The 18,345-nt window shown below is 47.8% G+C and overlaps 1 protein-coding gene across 1 annotated transcript in view; it reads left to right on the top strand.

Annotated features, from left to right (window-relative positions):
- Positions 1–8,097: 8,097 nt before the first annotated feature.
- Positions 8,098–18,345, top strand: part of klf7a (Kruppel like factor 7a) — a 32,911-nt gene continuing 22,663 nt past the window's right edge. Inside the window, exon 1 of the mRNA XM_031852027.1 lies at positions 8,098–8,430. Within this exon, the coding sequence (XP_031707887.1) occupies positions 8,251–8,430 (180 nt within the window). The 5' untranslated portion in view covers positions 8,098–8,250. The remainder of the gene's footprint in view (positions 8,431–18,345) is intronic.

Genomic DNA, 18,345 nt, shown 5'->3' with positions numbered 1-18,345 from the left:
CACACCAGGGCTTAGATTGCTGCTCTGACCTGCGGGTGAAGCTGCCCTGGTTGTGTGAGCATGGAAAAGACGAGTGTTCTGTTAGGCTTCATCCATTCTGAAGAAGTCTTCTTTCTGAAGTCTTTGAACACAGTTATTATTGCATTGATTGCATTCCAGTTGCCTATCTACCCTAGGTGAGTACTGTGCGAAAGAATAAAAGCCCCTGTCCCTTTAAATGATAAACATATCGCGCTCCATCCCCCCAGCCTTGACTATATTTTTCTTGCTTTTAATTTTTGTTTTCTTTCTCTCTCCATACCCTTTAACCTCCATGTGTATCCCTCCAGTCTGCCAGCCAGCCCGGGTGCGACCAGACACCCCGTGCCAGCCTCCCCCCGGCCTTCCCTTGCTATCAACCAGCAGCAGGGGTGGAGAGGCCAGCCTGAAGAGCCCACTCAGCCTGCCCAATGATTGCCTCAGTCTATCATCAGCCAGAAGATTTCTATTATTGCAGATGGATGATTGGTCTGGCTAGCTGCCGGCCTGGCAAAGCAAGCTCATTTTAGAGCAGTTTGAAGTGCGAGCCCCAGCGTACCGAGGCAAACGGGAGGGGGGCGGAGAGTCGAGGAGGGGGATTTGGCGGTTTGGTGTTGAAATAATGGAGCAGTAATGGTCGTAATGACAAGGCACGCTGACGCCGCGAGCATTATGCACAGAGGACGAGGTCGTTAATGTGGACTGCCTCTATTTCCGACAGCAATTGAAACGCTAATGGGGAGCGCTTTCCCGCTAAACAAATAGACGCCCCGCTCTTTGAACAAGGAGTTTGTTTACTGTTTGTACGGCGATGCTGGATCAACCCGAAACCTCATGACGAATCCATTGTGTCTGTGTAAGCGTCATGCCTTCCTCATCATCCAGTGAGATATCACAACAGTCCTCTCTGGGACGAAAGACGCTTTAATGAAATGGCGTCCGTGCGGTTGGAGGAATGGGCTTTGACCTGCTCCGAAGTATAAAATCTGGCGCTCGTTTTGTGTGTGACTCCTCCTTTTTCTTCACTCCTCTGCAAAGAGTTAGTTCGCAGTAAACACCCAAATGTGCCATTCACCCTCTCATAAAAGACCCAGTGTTCACCGCTGCAAACAGCCAAAGGATTACAACTTGAACGCAACCTCGCTATCATATGGCTTCACCCTCTACCCCGGGTCTTCATGTTGTTGTTCCGCAAGCAAATCAAATTACCACGACACATTTCATCGATGAATGAGACTATTTAAAGGCACGTCGCGAGTCCAACTTGGCAGCATCGGCTTTACTTTACTCCCTGACCCGAGGTCAGCTTTCTCTGTTGTCGAGGCTCCGGACTCTGCGACTTGCAACCTGAATCGATAGTCTTAAGGGAATTTACAGTATCTGACTACATGGCCTCTGCACTTGGGGGATTGGAGAAGTACAGAGGAAATGCAACCCTACATGGTTTTTATACAGTATTGATCTCAGCATCCAGAGCTTTAAACTGGTGTACAAAACGGGTAAATGTATGATGCTCTTTTGTAAGTTGTAATGTAAAGGCTAAAGAGCTTTGATCGACAGCACAGAAATGAACACTACTTCTATTCTGGGACAGAAATTGCCACATTTATTGGTTAATATTTCATTTCAGAGCAAAAATCCGGACTTGTATTGAGCCGCCTGCTACTTTACTCTTTGCTTGCTTTCCATCTCTCTCCGACTTCCTTTTCGTCTCGTCTGTTTACGTAGCAAAGGGGCTTTGAACCTCAGCTCGTCGGTGGCTCTATGGCTGCTGCTGTCACCTGCTAATGTCACCGGTAATGATGTGAGCCTGTTTTTTTTCTTTTTTTCTCCTTCATCCCTTGAAACGGCGTCGCAGAGCCAGGACTCAATCATTTCATTTAAGCAAAACAAAGTGCGACAGCGACAACTGTGAACCAGCCAAGAGAGAGGAGCGGCGACGCTTTCGTCTGCAAATCATTTTGCTAACACCTTTGAAGTGGTGACATGCCTCTGGAAAATGTAGCGAGAAGCTCCCGGTTTGCGGGATGAAAGGGGAGTCAGAGCTCCTTGTCAACTTTTGACCTCTATACGGGGGAGATCAGTTGGGGTTTGGGCCAGCTGCTACTCCAGACGCTGCTGCACTGTTTGATAAACGACACTGAGAGTTTTCTCCTACCTTATTGCGTTGAGCTGCGGAGGAAAGGAAAAGTAAACTGAGTTAAAATGAACTCAAATGAACTGAACTCAAACAGAACTGAATCACATCAAGACAAAAAATCCATTTACTGGGGAATGAGGCGTTCACCTCTACTGGACCATGAGGGTTAGCTTCAGAGCAGCAGCCAGGAAGGGTTTGTCTTGCTCTGGGACACTTGAGTAAAGTGGATTATTCGTATAGGGACCCAGCTCCTGCATGTTATTGAGTGCTATCTTCTGTTTGAAATGAAGATAACAGAGCGGGAACTTGGTATTCCGTCCCAATTATCAAAAAGAAAGAAATATTTCAAATATATTCCAACACTTGACCCGGCCTCACCGTGGTTGACCCCTATGAGCAGTCAGTGCTGGTCCGTATGGACTGCAGCTCATCTGAAGTGGGCTTTATTGTGCAGGGGGTTAAGCCGTGATGAAGCACTATGCTGCAGAAAATGTTATCATCCAATCAGAGCATCCACCTTCAGAAACTCCCTTAATTTGAATATTGTTAAAGGCTCGTCTTAGCAGACCGAATATGAATCATATTGTGTGACAACATCTGCTATGTGCGCAGAGATTGTGAATACATCTGTAGCGTGGGCGGTCTTAGTGGGAAGTGATCCTCTAACCCTGCACTATTTACGGCTTTTAACTTCACATGTTGAATTCAGAAAGACGGAAATCTAACTAGAGCATTCTGCATGATTTTAAATGTATTTTTTTGATAACCATCTCCAGTTACCAACACTTGTGTCAAAATACATGAAGACATTTTTGCCATGTGGCTTTTACTGCCATGCAAATATGCATTCAAGGAAATAAGGTACCATTAAAAGCAGTAGGACACCACATACGTCAACAGCACCTACCGTTAAATCATCAGAGCAACATTTTGCATTTGCATAGATCCCCTGTGAGCATTGTTTTCTAACACACCACCCTCCTCATTGGACTCAGCTTCAAACCTGCGAATCTAGTGCTCGCTAAGCCCTTACACTGATCGCTGATGCGGTGGGCGTGCTGTCAATATTGGCCCATTCGCTGTGAGTGAGCAAATCTCCCCTTGACATGGCCAGCCATGCGAGTAATAGCTAGGATTAAGATAGGAAGGTACACACATGAATATACAAAACGCAGTGTGGCGCGGGCAGATCCGAGGCGGCAGCCGGGGGAAATTAGTAAGGCCTCAGATGTGCGGCGTGCATAGAAACGAGACCGACTGGGAGCTCGGACATGAAAAGACTCATTCACTCTCGGCGACCCTGATGATGAATGGCACATTCAAATTTGAGGCCATTATGGATCCAAGGTAATTTGGAGTGTTGTACGGCTTCATGTGAACAAAAGGACAGAAAATCATGCGGCTTGAGTACCATGACACAGACGGAGTCAGTCTGTGCGTCAATGTCGTCTTTTGCTGCAAACAAGGTCAGCCGCTTGGCTAAAGCCATGGCTCCCTCTTGACCTCACGGCTCCTGTTTAATGCTAAGTCACCCCCTGAAACATACGTCCTCCCATAGGTGGAAAGGTTTACACATATACGCAAAGATATGCAGACAGATGAAGCTCAAACATGAGCAACACACACACCGCCAAAGACTGAAAAATGTATCTAAAACTAAGAACAAAGTGGCTACATTTGGCTGATCCTACCTTATCATTTTCTGTGTGTCATGGACTAAATACATCAGTGAATTCGCTCACTAATTGGATGCCTGACACGGGGCATTGTCCTTTGTGACAAGCTCTTACAAAATGCTCCTTTCAGTGGCCCTCAGAAGAGGCCGAGGCCAGACGGAGTCAGAACTAAATGGAACAGCAACACATTTCCATCCGACACTGATGTGACGCTAACAGGCGGGAGGGGAGATAGTGGGGTGAGGAGGGGAGCGACTCTGGGAGAGCTGACAGGGATTAGGCCCTATTTGTTTCACTTTTTGACTACTCCTCCCCGCCCGCTCGCCGGGAGAGCGTGCGCAAACGGGTATTTCCGTCTCCCACTCATCGTCGCCTAATTGGCACTTAACAGCTGCCCCTCATGGCCTCCTCACTGGCGGTGTTTCTGCTGGTTCTTCCCGGCGTAGGAAGCAGCAGCGCCATATCAAACATCAGCCAGCTGAGGGGGCACTTTCTCCTGCACCCTTTCCTCCCTCCCCCCCTTCTCCGTTCCCTTCCCCTCACAGCTATCTCGCGCTGAAAGCAGTTTGCACCCTAGACAGCCCCGAGCGCTCATTATCGCTTTTCTCAGTCGGCCTGTCGCTCTGAAATCCACCCCTCCTCGCCCCTACCCGTTGCCCACCTCCACCTCCATCTTCTCCCCCGGGCTCTTCCCCCGGATCGAGGAGCAGCATGAAGAAGACGTCAGGATATTGAAGATGTTCTGCATCCGGGCTCCGAGCCAAAAGAGATGCCGCACACGGCAGACATATGGCCACGTTTTCAAAATCTTATCTTTATTTAATCCAGGCCCATCAATCACCAGCAAATTCCCTTTTCTGTGTCGAAGGCCGGCCAAGAGGCTCGCTCCAGGACAGATGTCGGGGGAACATTTGTACATCCTTATTTCCTCTAAACATAGAAGTCATAACAATACTATGCTGAAGCAATCTGAACTGGAGGAGAATGCACCATATTGGTGTAAATGTTATGTTAAAGCGCATCAGAGCATGCGGATGTCATATTACGCCAAATGAGGCCAAATGAAGCAAAGCACAGCACTGACACTCAAGGTGCCTCTGTTGCAGAAGACTAATGGGTGGAGGCGAGCTGGGGAGTGTGCTGCTGCGAACATCAGGTGCTGTTTTCAATGCAAATCGACTTCTCTTTGGTAGCTCAATTACAATATGTTAGAGTAGACTGGTCTTCTGTTCTTCTCAAAACAGGTGAAACAGCTTCGGAAACATGTAAGTATCCATTTTTATGAGGCCAAGCTTCTACAACTTAGCATTTAACAAAATGCATTTTTTTGGCTCATGTTTTCGCAGCGCAATTGTGAAAAAATGCCCAGTAGAAGTTAGTAAAAGGTTAGGAAAAATAGGCAAGTTACAGTAAAGTCAATATTACAATAAAACGCTGTCATGAAGTTTTAACCCTGCCAATGTCAGCTAACCATATTAGCATTCCCACATGGGGGAAGGCTGTGAGTTGGAATAGAAATGGGCTGGTTCAGTAAGCAGCGGGAGTAGAGGTCCCATTTGTCTTGTCCTGTTTAAATACACTGGTTAACTCCTGCCAACAGGGAAGCCATTCAGCAAAAGGCCAAGGGCATCTGTCATGTGTTCAGCACATTGGTATTGTCCCCTTCCATCTCCCTCTTTCGCCCTCTCTCTTCCCCTCTTCTTCCTCATCATCTCCCCTCTCTTTGTTTATCTCTGCTTTCTTACCGTCACTCTCCCGCTCTTCCTCCCCCCCCCCCCCCCCCGCCTCTCTCCCACTACCTCTCCTCCTCTTTCGATGAAAGGAGTGAATATGCAGGGAACTGACATGATTAGCAGCGTCATATCCTCATGATGGATGGCGCCTGCTCCATTATTAATATAGTAAAAGCACCAACTGCCAGGTAAGAGCAATGTCAGCATCCACAATATAACGCGGTGTGCCCGCAGATAATGGTGAGCACTTACTTTTTATCTATGATATGCATGGGCTTCAGGCCGAGGAAGAGGTTGGGGAGGGGGAGGAGGAGGAGGAGGTGGTGATGGTGGTGGGGTACACGGCTGAAAAGGGGCACCATGACTAGGCTTTCAGTTTTGCTAATTCCTGGTGATGTTGGTACACTGCAAAACAAACTGTAACTTAAAACAAGTGTGAAACAACTGCATTTTTTTTGTCAATGCCTCTTCATGACAGGCTGATAACATCAATCCGAAGATTAATTTAAATAGGAAGATTATATGGCACAATGTGGCAAAATATAGTACCCATAATACTGCCACATATGAACACATAAAGTGTCTTAAAGTCTGCAATAAAGTTCATTGAGACCTTAATTAATAATATAAAGTGTTGTATGGACATACTTTATAGTTGACATTTTATCTCTTGCAGTATTATTTAGTGAGATGGAGCATAATTTATAGTTTTGCTGTGACATTTGTAAGCTGCTTAAAACAGAAATATAGTCAGAAATATTTTCAGGTCATTCGGTTATATTGTTCTATGTTCAAGAAGAAGATATATAAACTTGGAACTGGAAATGTGACCTTTTTCTGTGGCCAGACAAACGTGGACGTGGGGTTGCAGCAGTGCGTCTCCATGAAGATGTTTGCACACGACCCTAATGAACTTTAATGTGCACTCTATAGGTGGTTCCTGTCCTCCCTTTTTGGACTTTTTTGGACTTTGATTGGAAACCTATTTGTGATACGTCAAAAACACATTTCTCTGGGAGCGTAATTAATAATACAGTTTTGTTACACTGGAACTTAATTTAGAGACCAGGCTGAGGAGCTAAACAATGCATAAAAATAACCGGATTTGTCTGCTAAATATTTTACACTTCAGTCAGCCGTGCGGAGATCGGCTAAACAGAACGCAGCCATGCTAGACTGTTGACGTCAGCATGTATGTCATATCTTTCTGTAGCCCATCCATTACTGCTGAAACTGGTACAGGCTTATGAGGAGAAAGATGATGGAGACTGTCTGAAAGAGAGGAAAGGAATCAAACTGGGAGAAATAAAAGGGGGCAGACTTAAAGAGCAAGGGGCAGGAAAAAAAACATAGAAAAGGAGAGAGAGACAGGGAAGGAAAGACCAGACGGACAGAGTGAGTTGTGTCAAATGGATAAATGTCAGCGGGAGCTTCATCGTCTGTCTGATGTGAGCTCTCCCTCCCAAAAATGCCATGTGTGAATCGCGTAGCCGGGGCCCTCGGCCAGCCTTTCCCTGCACTGTAATGAGATTACAGACCTCTACAGCACTCTGTGTGTGTGTGTGTGTGTGTGTGTGTGTGTGTGAGAGAGAGAGAGACAGAGAGAATACCATTAAGCCAGCGTGGAAGTGTACAATTCCGATGGCTTACATGGGGCGAGCGAATAAGCGGCATTACTCACACCACCAAACAAGACGCATCGAGGAAGATTTGGCTACTTATCTATCATTCCACACACACGCACACACACACACACACACACACACGGTGGACTTGTGTTCACCCCTCTTTTACTGACAGCACACGGGTGCTGCGTAAATAGAAGTGCAGCGGCTGATCTTGATCAATGTGGGTCAGTGTAAGAAGCCTCCAGCCTGATGAACAGTCCATATGACTTTCAACCTCAGTGAACGGCTTGTGAGGAAGTCTCTGTTGTGTTACCATGACATTCAAAATATAGAATGAACAAACTAAATCTTTAATATTCATAGTTCAAACCAATAATACAGTCTGCAGGAACACTGCAAAACAGCATTATGGAGATAAATATCAGCAAGTATGATAAGTTTAAACTCATTATCAAAGCATAGAGTCTCTATACACTCTACACATTTCCCCTACAGTCTAATGCCCCATCCTGCATCTCATTATGATTCCACATTTACACAGTGGAACAATATAGCAGCATATTAATACTGTTTCCAGCTCCTGTTTGTGAGCACATGATGTTTACACCAGGCTTCTCCTCTCAGACTAGCCTTTCAGACCTTCTTCCAAATCTAATATACCCATCCATAAATAGCTCACCTATCGAGCCCATATTCGACTTGAGTGACGTGGCTCCGGGGCCAATCCCGCCCGCTGAATCTGCCTAACCCCGCCCCTCCACGCTCCGCCGCGGCTCCGACGAATCCTCCACCGCCCCTTCGCCTTAAATGGACAGGCAGAGGAGTTGATTGACGAACCGAACAACTCCCCTTCGTTTACAAGCCCCTCCCCTCCTTTGGCTCCCTATCAGTGTCTAGTTTGGCAACACGGATACGCATGGAGCCTCCATCACCCCCTGTCTCTTTTACGCACCGAGTCCGATTATGCGCGCAGGTACAGGGGCCCTAATCGCCACATCTCGAGACGCCGCACTGAGCAATTAATCTCCTCTCATGGACTAATATGAAAGAAGTGGATGCAGAGGTCTGACACAGCCAAGGCAGGAGGCATATTTCTTGTGCATCGTTCTTGTTTTCCATCACCGAGCGTCAGAATGGATGTCTTAGCGAACCATAGTATCTTTCAGGAACTTCAGCTCGTCCACGACACCGGCTACTTCTCCGCCATGCCGTCGCTGGAGGAAAACTGGCAGCAGGTATGTCTCAACTTTCATCCTCATCGCGGAGCTCGAACCGCGCAGTGCGCTCGCCGGTGGGTTCGCATGCGCTCGGGACGCAGGCGTCAACTTTCTCTCCCACCCCACCCCCTCTCCCTCCATCAAAAAAAAAAGCGTGAAATGTGTGTAGTTCAGAGGAAATGCTCTCCATCACTCACACAGCTGACAATTGTCCCAGAGATGGCAAAGTGGATAAGATGCGAACGCACGCGGCGCGTAATAAAGCTGTCAAATGCGATTTGGGAAAATTGAAGATCCGAATCCCATAACAGGGAGCGAATTGGTCGTGAATAATACATCTGCATCCCTCAGATTACTGAGTTGTGACCCCCCCACCCCTGTATGGAGAGAAGTCCCCTCGCGTATTCATAATAGATACCCTAACATGTCTGGCTTTGTTCCCTCTTTAAATGCAGTGGTGGAAAAATGTGTGAGGGCAGTGCAGGAAAAAGAATAACTCTCATCTGCGCGTCACACATTTTTGACCCCCTCACACACTTCCTCCATCCAAGTAAAGTGAATGGATGTGGAGAGATAAGCACGCGGCTGCACGCTGCCACATGGTGATGGATGCGTGGGGAGACGCACTGGCACTTCACCACCATTACTGGTCCTCACACATCATATCACACGGATCTGTTCTGTTGATGTCAGCACAGATGTGTTTTATTATACCCGTGTGTGTCATGTGACTGATTTCCTGGTGTAAAATTGCTTAAAATATCTACTTTTTAAACAGTCAATATGTCTTTCCTATTTATTTGTTACACAAACTCAATTTAGCTGCACCTTTCATGCATATGTGCACCGTCTTTTACCAAACAAACCCTTCATTTTCCATATCTAAGTCAAAATAAGGGCCATGCATCCGTCGGCCCGCCTGCATTGCTGCTGCTGCTGGTGATGATGCTTTCCATGCTGCACTCGACTGACCGAGCAAAGGAAAAAAAAAATCATTGCATGGAAATTTGATGCTGGTATTGTTCAGGAACACACACACTTCTCTGCTCCATGCGTGAGAGGGGAGGATGGAGGGAGGAGGAGGGAGAGGGAGAAACCGGTGCGTGACCGCGGATCCATTCGTTGTGGCCAAGCAGTCTAATTGGCATCCTACTGTTACCCACCGACGCATCTTTTCATAACAAGTCTCCAACTCCCAGCTTCACTGTCAGATGGTTTTTAAATTGCATGGGCCTGCGTGTACCATATGCGCAGCGCATGTCTCTCCCCGTTTCTCACCCACAGCCACGCATATCAAAATCGATATAATGCAAATGGGAGAGAGAGCCAGCTGCGTGTGTAGGCAAAAGGCTGGGAGAGCTCTTCTCTGTGGAGGCTGGAGATGCCTCTCACTGGGATGTCTGCAGCTTCTTCTCCCCGAGACAACGTCCATTTTGGAATTAAAGATCATCAAGTCTCTTAATAAATGTAGAGAATGTAATTTTTTTAACCAAGCATATATCTGCTCTCATTCAGCTTTTGTCTGGTGTGGGACGATGCCATTTTTAAATGACAGGTATCTGGTTTTAGAGGTGAAACTCTTCTATTGAACCTGGCTTTGGTCTACAGGACAAACAGACTTTTAAAATATGAAATGTCACAGGTTGCTTTCCTGATCGCATCTGCAGATCTGCATCACCTGAGATGGAAGCCGACACGCTTCTTGCACCTTTAGCCACTTTTGATGCTTAAAAAGTTCACATCCAGTTTCATTTTCACAGCATAAATGTTTTTGTTTTTTTACCATGCTGTTACCAAGCTTAATTAAAGAAAGAAAACACTAAGAAGGAGGAAATATATCACTTACATCACATATTATACAGTCTCTCCAATTTGTAGACTTTTACTGAAAGCTGTGTCCCCTAACGAATCATTGGAGTGAATATCAAAGTTCTTGGAAAACAACCCTTATTTGGAATAAAAAGAGTGCATGGTGTCCCTGTGAACACAAGGATTATTATGACTTGCCCCCCCCCCCACACAGCACCGAGATGTTCTGAAGATGGCACCGAGCCCTCCTGAATACACGAATTATGAGCTGTGGCTCGCCTTAAAAGCTCTGCCTCCGAACGAGACCCGCGCTCGGAGCAATCCCCCCTCTGTGTTCCAGGCACAATTTAGAATCTGATGCTTTTATGGGGCGTGATGGTGAGATAGGAGGCCGTTGTAGTCGGACCCTAAATGGCTCCCTGAGACGCCATGGCAAGAATGATGACTGTGTCCCCTGTTGGTGTCTGCGAGGCATGATTCAGGCGGTTATAGGGGGATGGGGAGCAGAAAAGGAGGAAAGTGTTTTGGAGGTCTGCAGATGGTACATCTGAGGCTGCTATTTGTTCCATTATTGAACTAAATAGTGCCAAACTGAACTGTGCTGTCTCGCTTCCAAATCCCAGTACAGTTGGTTGTTCAGAGTGGGAACAAACAGCCGGGCTGAGCTGGATTTGGAACAAGCATGGCTGGTCATAATTTACTGTTTATGTGGAACCCAGTTTCCCTAAAAGCGAAGTGTACACGTGTAATTTTGCGTCTTTATACCGACATGAATTGCTTGGCTGCTGTTTCCAGTGCTTTGTTGTGCCATTTTGTAAACTGGCATGCGCGGCGATGAAGCCTCACTTAGCTTCACTGTTAAACATTTATCAGCATCTTCTGAGCGTGCAGATGCCAAAATGTAAAGACTAAACATCGGGATTCGAGGATCTGTGTCCTCATCCACAGCACTTGACCCTGATGGATAGGATGTAACGGGACACCACAAATGGCTGTCTGTCATTGACCTCAGCACACACGCCATACCCTCCAACACATATATTATTCCTCAGGGGCTCAACAGAAACACACACACACAAACACACACACGTACACACATGTAGACTGAGTGCCTGATGCCTACCCAAGTGAAACGTCTGTACGTAGCTGCGCGGTGCATTATGGGCTTCTATATGTGGATTCCGGACAGATTGCACATGGCTTCGGCGCTTCTAAATGTGGAAGGAGCAGCGGGGCGCTCCGGCGCGACCTCCATATGCAAGGCAGCGTGCTCAGATGCATCCATTTACATCTCATGCCTGCGACTCCACAACACGCACAGCAGCAGTAGCAGCAGCACCGTCTGGGTGTGCGTGTGTGAGGGGGGTGGGGGGGCGAACGTAGAGGTGGAGGAAGTTGCAGAGCACGCACATTCTCCTCGCTGCAGGGTTTTGCATTTCACAGTCGGGTGGGCTCGAAACCCCCCCCCCCCAGGAGGGACAAAACACACTCGGAAAGACAGTCGGAGAAGAGGGTACAGGCACAATGGACACCACTAGGGAACGGGACGGAGAAGTAGGGATGCACATAGATGGAGTTATTTGGTTTTAGGCCAAGGAAAAGTCGGGCCGTTAAAGCTGCTGTCCGGCTCAGAGAGACAGCATGGCGACCCCTCCTGTTGGCCTCCAGAGGGATGAGGATGGGAAGTAAGCAAGAGGAGTAAGAAGAAGCCACAAAAGAGAACTGTGAATGTCCATACGCATCCGTACCGCCGCCGTGTGCACGTGCGCGTACGTGCACACGGCTTGCGTGCGTGTCTCGGTGTGTTATTTAATCCTCTGTAGGCCACATCTGCTTTCTCACACACAGCAGACTTGCTGGGGAGCGCAGCCAACCGCCCCCCCTCCTTCCTGTCTTCGTCCTCCTCCGTGCCTTGTTCCTCCATTCTCTCTTTTTTGTCCTCTTATAGAATTAGCACAGTATGGATTTTTGATCTCTGCAGGGCTGTTGTGTAAGCTCAGGACTTGTGTCTCCCCCCCCCCCCCCCCCACGCGTACGTCTGCCAGGTAACAATGTCCCCCCCAAGTCACTCCTCTCTTGAGTGAACGAGAATCAACGAGTTCAGGCGTCTGAATCGTGTATCAAGCTAAACCAACCGGTGAAAGCACACGCCCCGTCTCTTCCCTGTGACCTTTCACTCGCTGCTGTTTGGTGTAATTTTATGCAAATTGAAATTAAATCAATCCTGTAAGGGGCACAGCTCTGTATTCTGCGAGCAGGAGGAGGAAGGACAAACTGGGACTTAATCTTATTTGTCTCAAAAGAGCTCCTGGTGGTGTCGTCGTTCCGCACCCGTGGCTTTATTAAAATGTCACATCAACTGTAAGTATGAGATGTGGGGTTCTCGGAATCAAGTTTGGACGCTCTCCAAAGAAAAATGTAGTTAATTCCCTTTTAGTTTAACTGACGTGTGGTCCCGTTTGCACAAAAGCCTACCGATGTGATGGAAAGTTGACAAGTCATGTTGCGGTATCACAGCAGAGTCGCTCCTAATAGCTATTCATGTTACACACAACAACCTTTTATAGCTGCACTTAATTTCCAGACATCCTCAAAGTATTCAGACGAGTCCGTGCTGCCTCATGACGCTCACGTGTGGAATATGAAATTGATTCCTCGCAGCGTTGTTTTGCTCGCCTCTAACCCGGTAGCAGTCAGAAGATCTTGAAGACGGATGCCACGCAGAATCTTTTTGACATGGCCCCGGAACGCGATTCACCGAGGCATGAAAGGAAAGCCTTTGTGCGCCATGCGGCATCTCCGCTGGATGCTTTCGAAGTGTTTTGCAGCCACAAGGTTATTACTCAATGCATCGATTTGAGGAGAGGATGCACGTCTGTTGACGAGGAAAGGGGGGGAGAGACTGTAATGAAAGAGCTATGAGTTCATCTAATTAGTATAAACAGATAAATGAGCTGCAACAGCGAAAAACCCAATTTGGCTCCTGAGCAGCAGCAGTTATGTTAACAAGACAGTGCTCGCTGTTCTCTCGTTGCTACTGACACTATTTTGTTTTTGCTTTTGCAGGAATTTGCTGTTTTACCTTTAGTTTAGTCTCCAGAGACTGGAACATCCCGGTTTTGCCGTTGCAGGCTCAGAATTTCATCCTCTTGAGATGTGGATGTGTTCTCTGTGCGTGCGCCCATGCGCAGGTGCACAGGTTTGTGTGTATTTTGTGTGTGTTGTGTAACGAGATATGCCGGCGACCCCCTGACCCAGTAACATCCATTCATGCCACAAGAGCGCTTACTGAACTCCACCACCTCTGTCTCATCACTCAGACGGCTGAGAGGCGATTGCCGGTGATGGGTGCCTTCCACTGCTTTATGGGCGTTGATGAAAAGGTTGGTGGCGCTGATGAAAGAGAGGACGCGGAGGAAGCATTCATTTGTCTGATGCTCTGGCGACTGGTCCGTCAGAGAGAGAGGGAGAGGGGTGACAGGCAGAGGAGGTGGTGTAGAAGGGAAAAAAAAAGGCAGCAAAGGGGGAGGCGAGAGGAGAGGAGGGGAGGGTGGTGAACAAGCACATCTTTATGTATGGCTTCCGTCTGCAAAGCGCTCTACCACCCCCAGGTTTGATTAACAGTGAGGAGAGGAGCCAGTCATTTTTTTTCGCCTCACACCAGCACACATGGCTTGGCAATGACTTTCACATCATTTGAGGCGAAATCGGGAAGCCGTTACAGCACCTTACAGTGATCCGACATGCTTCGCCGCTGCCATCCGGCTTGGCAACCGCAGGCTGAAAACAGAAAGGGAGAGAAGAGTCTCAGGCATTCGTTTTAAGCTCTGGAATCACCACGGACTCTCTTCTCTCTCTCTCTCTCTCTCTCTCTCTCTCTCTCTCTCTCTCTCTCTCTCTCTCATGACTCTCTCATTGCCCTGCTCTGACCCCTATTTAGAGTCAGCCTCTCTGCAAAAAAAAAAAAAAAAAAGACATTGAACTCAAAATTTGTGTCACAAATAAACGGCACCAGGCTGCTGGTGGAGGCGTTGCATCAAAGGTATTTGCATCCATCACAGCGGACCAAATGGAGCCTTGCATTTGGGAGGAAGTGTGTATAATGTGTCCGTGGACAGAGACTCATTGTGAGAACGTTGTGCCTGGATGAATCTAGTCTGCAGTCACAAAGTCCAGACGGAGAAACCAACACATGTTTGACTTTTTAATCATTTGAGGGGACAGGGCGCAGTGATTTCCTGTTCATGTGCGGCCTATAAAGATTTAAACTTGATGTCATCAGCTATGAGCTTCCTTTGATGCATAAGTATCTGATGATGAGAGCATGTGCTCTGATTTGACCTGCTAGCCGGGTCTGAAGGGTCTGTTTTTCACGGGCCTCATCAGAGAGCCGTTAGAGGGAAACAATAAGATTACTCATTGTTGCCGACGTTACAGCCAAGCTGTCGGCATTGCTCGTTGTAATGGCTGAATGCCATCAGGGTGACACTTCAGTGATACATTTTAAATGAAATAATTGCCATGAATCAACGCCTTAAGCATGCGAGGGCTTCGAGTGATAGACGGTCGCTGTGGTTACCCCCTCCCTATCGTCCCACTTGGACCGCAGTGTGTTTAATCTGCCTGCTCACATATTTCAACATCCATTTGCTTTGATAATAGCCACAAATTCACACCACGCCCAGGCATTTTATAGCCATCCCTGGCTGTGACATACCAGGCGTTACATCTCATCTCACTGCCTACCTGTTGCTAGGCAGCCTTGGCAAGCAGGAAGACCAGCTTTGGCCTGTTTGTTTGTTTAGCTGTCATTCTGGGAGGCTAATCCCTCCCCGAGGGACTCGAAGCCATCCAGAAACCGGAGATCTAGCCATGTGGACCACCTCTCTCCAAAAACTGAGTGGGAGGAAGGGGGGGGGGGGGGGGGGGGGGGGGGGGGGGGGGGGGGGGGGGGGGGGGCAAAAGGGACGGAAGGTGGAGAGAGAGAGACAAGGGCAATTTGCCCTGTGTAAACACCGCTGCTTGTTGTTGTCATCCGAAGCCCAGTCATCAATCACGGCCCTAAGCTCTTGGTGGTGACAGCCGCAAGGACGCCGGCACGCTCTGGAACCGGTTGGATAGTTTATAATGCAAGACAAGCATTGGCGAAGATCACAGCTGAGTCGCCAACGCAGGGCCTCGTTGACCTTTAGGAGCGTGAGCTTCGGTTCCATTCGGAGTCCAGCAAAAGACGCAACAATGCCTGTCGTCGGCTTTGAGGAGAGATTTGACTTTTAGCTGTATTATGTAAGCAAAGCTTGTCTCTCTAAGTGTCAGTCCTGTGTGTGTGTGTGCGCGCGTGCTTTGCATGCCTGACCCAACTCTGGGTCGCTGCGGTCGTCCGACATGCAAAGCCAGTGGTGTTTTTCCACCTGTTGTGGCTCGCCGCTCCAAAAGCTGTCGGTCTGGTGTCAGCATCTCCCTCCGTCCGGCTGTCTGTTCTCCAAAGATCCTTCCTCATCATCACTCTTTTCCTGCGTTCAATCTCTGAGTTTCTGTCTCCTCCTTTTCTTTTTTTCTTATCTTATAAAAACAAGCTTTAATCTGGATCTTACCCAGAGGTCAGGACTCGGATAAAGGATGTTTTCTATTGTCAGCAGCTGATGCTCAATTCACTGGAAGATTAAACTGGGTCCCAAATTACCCTAAAGACACTGGTATCTCCAGCCAACTGGGTACATCATGTCGTTTCAGTCATTCCAAACCCCTGCAGGGCTGAGTTGTCTGAATATGATATGACTTGTATCCTCAAAACCAGGCAGATTCAGCTTGAATTGGGATTAGCCTATATGTCAAAGCCTGAAAGCACAATTTTTCACGTGGAAAAAATATTAGTTTGACATGCAGCCTTGAAAAAAAAAAAGGCTATATAAGTGTCAAAGTAGAGGGACTGAGAGGGTGAGACGATTTTGCACCCTGCTTAACTCCTCGAACGGCCCGGGAAGTGCCCTTCTGTGATTTAATGAGACCAGCGGGAAGAGCCATTCATCAGCGTGACAGCGTACCTCTGTTTCCCATTGTTCTGTTCTGGTATGTGAGGAGAGCAGTGTGTGTTTTAGCCCTAATGATGGGCTGGCAACCCTTTGATTAGATGAATCTCCCGGTGCTAATTAAGATTTGGGCTGCCAAAAGACATGTGTGTTTAAGCCTGCCTCCATCTATCTCTCCCTGCATGTACAGTACTTTGCACGTGGTTGTGTGTGGGAAGTTAACAGGATGTGCTTTTCAGCATATTTTGGCGTAATCTTGTGGGCTGACATGAGCGCAGGTCCTTGCACAAAGAGAATTCATTCTCTGGAGGTAAAAGATGGTCATCTGTGCAGAAAATATCCTCGTCATGTCTTTTAAAAACAAAAAGAATTAGCAAGTAAAAAGCAGTTAATATGCAGAATTGCAAATATTTCAATTTATTTGCCAAATAAATTATAGCAATAATCTTTCATTGATGGACACGAATGACTTGACTGGCAGATTTCTTTGCTTGTGGCTGCATCATCTCAAAGCGGAGCGATAACTTCTATTATTCAATGCTAAATCAATAAAAAAACAAACTATCCACATGGGGATCTGTGATACAAACACCAGACTTAAAAACATTTAAGAGGCCCTGCTGTAAATGCCCCCCCCCCCCCCCCCCATCTTTTCAACTAAACTGATGGTGTCACATTAATGTTTCACTCCTCCCTCGTGCGTATTTTCAGGAATGATAATTTGATAACTTATGCTAACAAGAACGAAGGCATACCCCCCCCCCCCCCCTTTCTCTCGACCCTCCCCTACTCAAATCACTCCCCGCTTGTCTCTGCTAGCGCTTGTGTGGCTAGACAGCCCGTCCTCCTGCTCTCCGCTTTACTGCTACGTGTTATTTGGTCTTTTGCCCCAGATATTATTTCATTGTAAAATGATGCCAATTAGTAAAGCCAGTCGCCGGTGGCTGTGGTCTGGCTCCGTCTTCGCTCCGGCGGGGAAAGATATTTGGGTCGGCAGCTATTTTCAGCCTGTGATGTTGCCAGGAATACTTCAGGGAGCAGCCACTGTTTTATAAGAGAGCACATCAATAATTTTCATTGGTGTATGTGTGTGTGTATAAGCGAGACAGGGAGAAAGAGAGCGCTTCACAGGCAGTGAGTTTATTGGGTTTATGTGTGTGTGTGCGTGCATCAGAAAGTGAAGTGTTTTCTCCTGAATATTCAGCAGAGCAGCTGCTGTGTATACTGTACGTGTGTGTTTGTCACGTGCACACAAACACATGCACTTGTTTCTTGTGTGCCGCATGTTTCACTGTAACTGTCACGACCTCCCATTAACTTGACACACATTAATTCGCCAGCCTTTAACCTTTAACCCCAAATCTTAACGCAGCTCTTACTCCGGGCTTTAGCCTTCGCCCTGTAATCACCCGCTTTCACCAGCTGAACGCTCTACTTGTGGGGCAGCCGTCAAAGCGCACACGCCAACACACATAGAGCTAAAGGCCAAAGTCAATGAGTTCCTAACACCTTTCTCAGCGCATCTAACCGCTCTCCGCCCCTCTCCGCTGAGCCGGCGTGCATTGTCGGGATGAAATTGGGGTGAAAAGTCCTCGCACTCCGCTTGCGCTTTCCTGCTGAAAAGCCATGCTGCTCGGCACAGAGGGGTGAACAGGTTCAGCCTGCCGCGCTGCCTCCGCCCATCCTCGTCCAACCTAAACTCTCTCTCTCTCTCTCTCTCTCTCTCTCTCTGTCTCTCTCCTCTATCTCCTGGAGGAGAGCCCACAGCAGTGGCGGTGGCGAGGCGACGTCTTTCAATATTTTAAGCGGCTTGGGCTAATCTTTGTCGCTCAGGTTTGTTTTGAAAGCACTGCCGCGGGAATAAAGACGGAGCGACAGCGCCCCACCCCTGTTTGCACGGCCTCGGATACACATAAAGTCACCGGGATGTACACGTTCTTGCGTAACTGCACAGTCCCCCCCCCCCCCCCGCCACCCCCACGTAAACACACACCAGCACGTCTGCGACCCTGAGCTAATCCACCTTGGCCTTGCTAGACTGTGCCACTGACCTGCTTTCGCTGCTCTTTTTCCTTGCTGCTTGATCGCAACACCC

The sequence above is a fragment of the Anarrhichthys ocellatus genome, unplaced genomic scaffold (genome assembly GCF_004355925.1).
Source record: "Anarrhichthys ocellatus isolate YVR2014 unplaced genomic scaffold, GSC_Weel_1.0 scaffold12, whole genome shotgun sequence".
Classification (NCBI taxonomy): Eukaryota; Metazoa; Chordata; class Actinopteri; order Perciformes; family Anarhichadidae; genus Anarrhichthys; species Anarrhichthys ocellatus.
The sequence above is the reverse complement of the archived record's forward strand: the minus strand, read 5'-3'. Positions and strand labels throughout refer to the sequence as shown.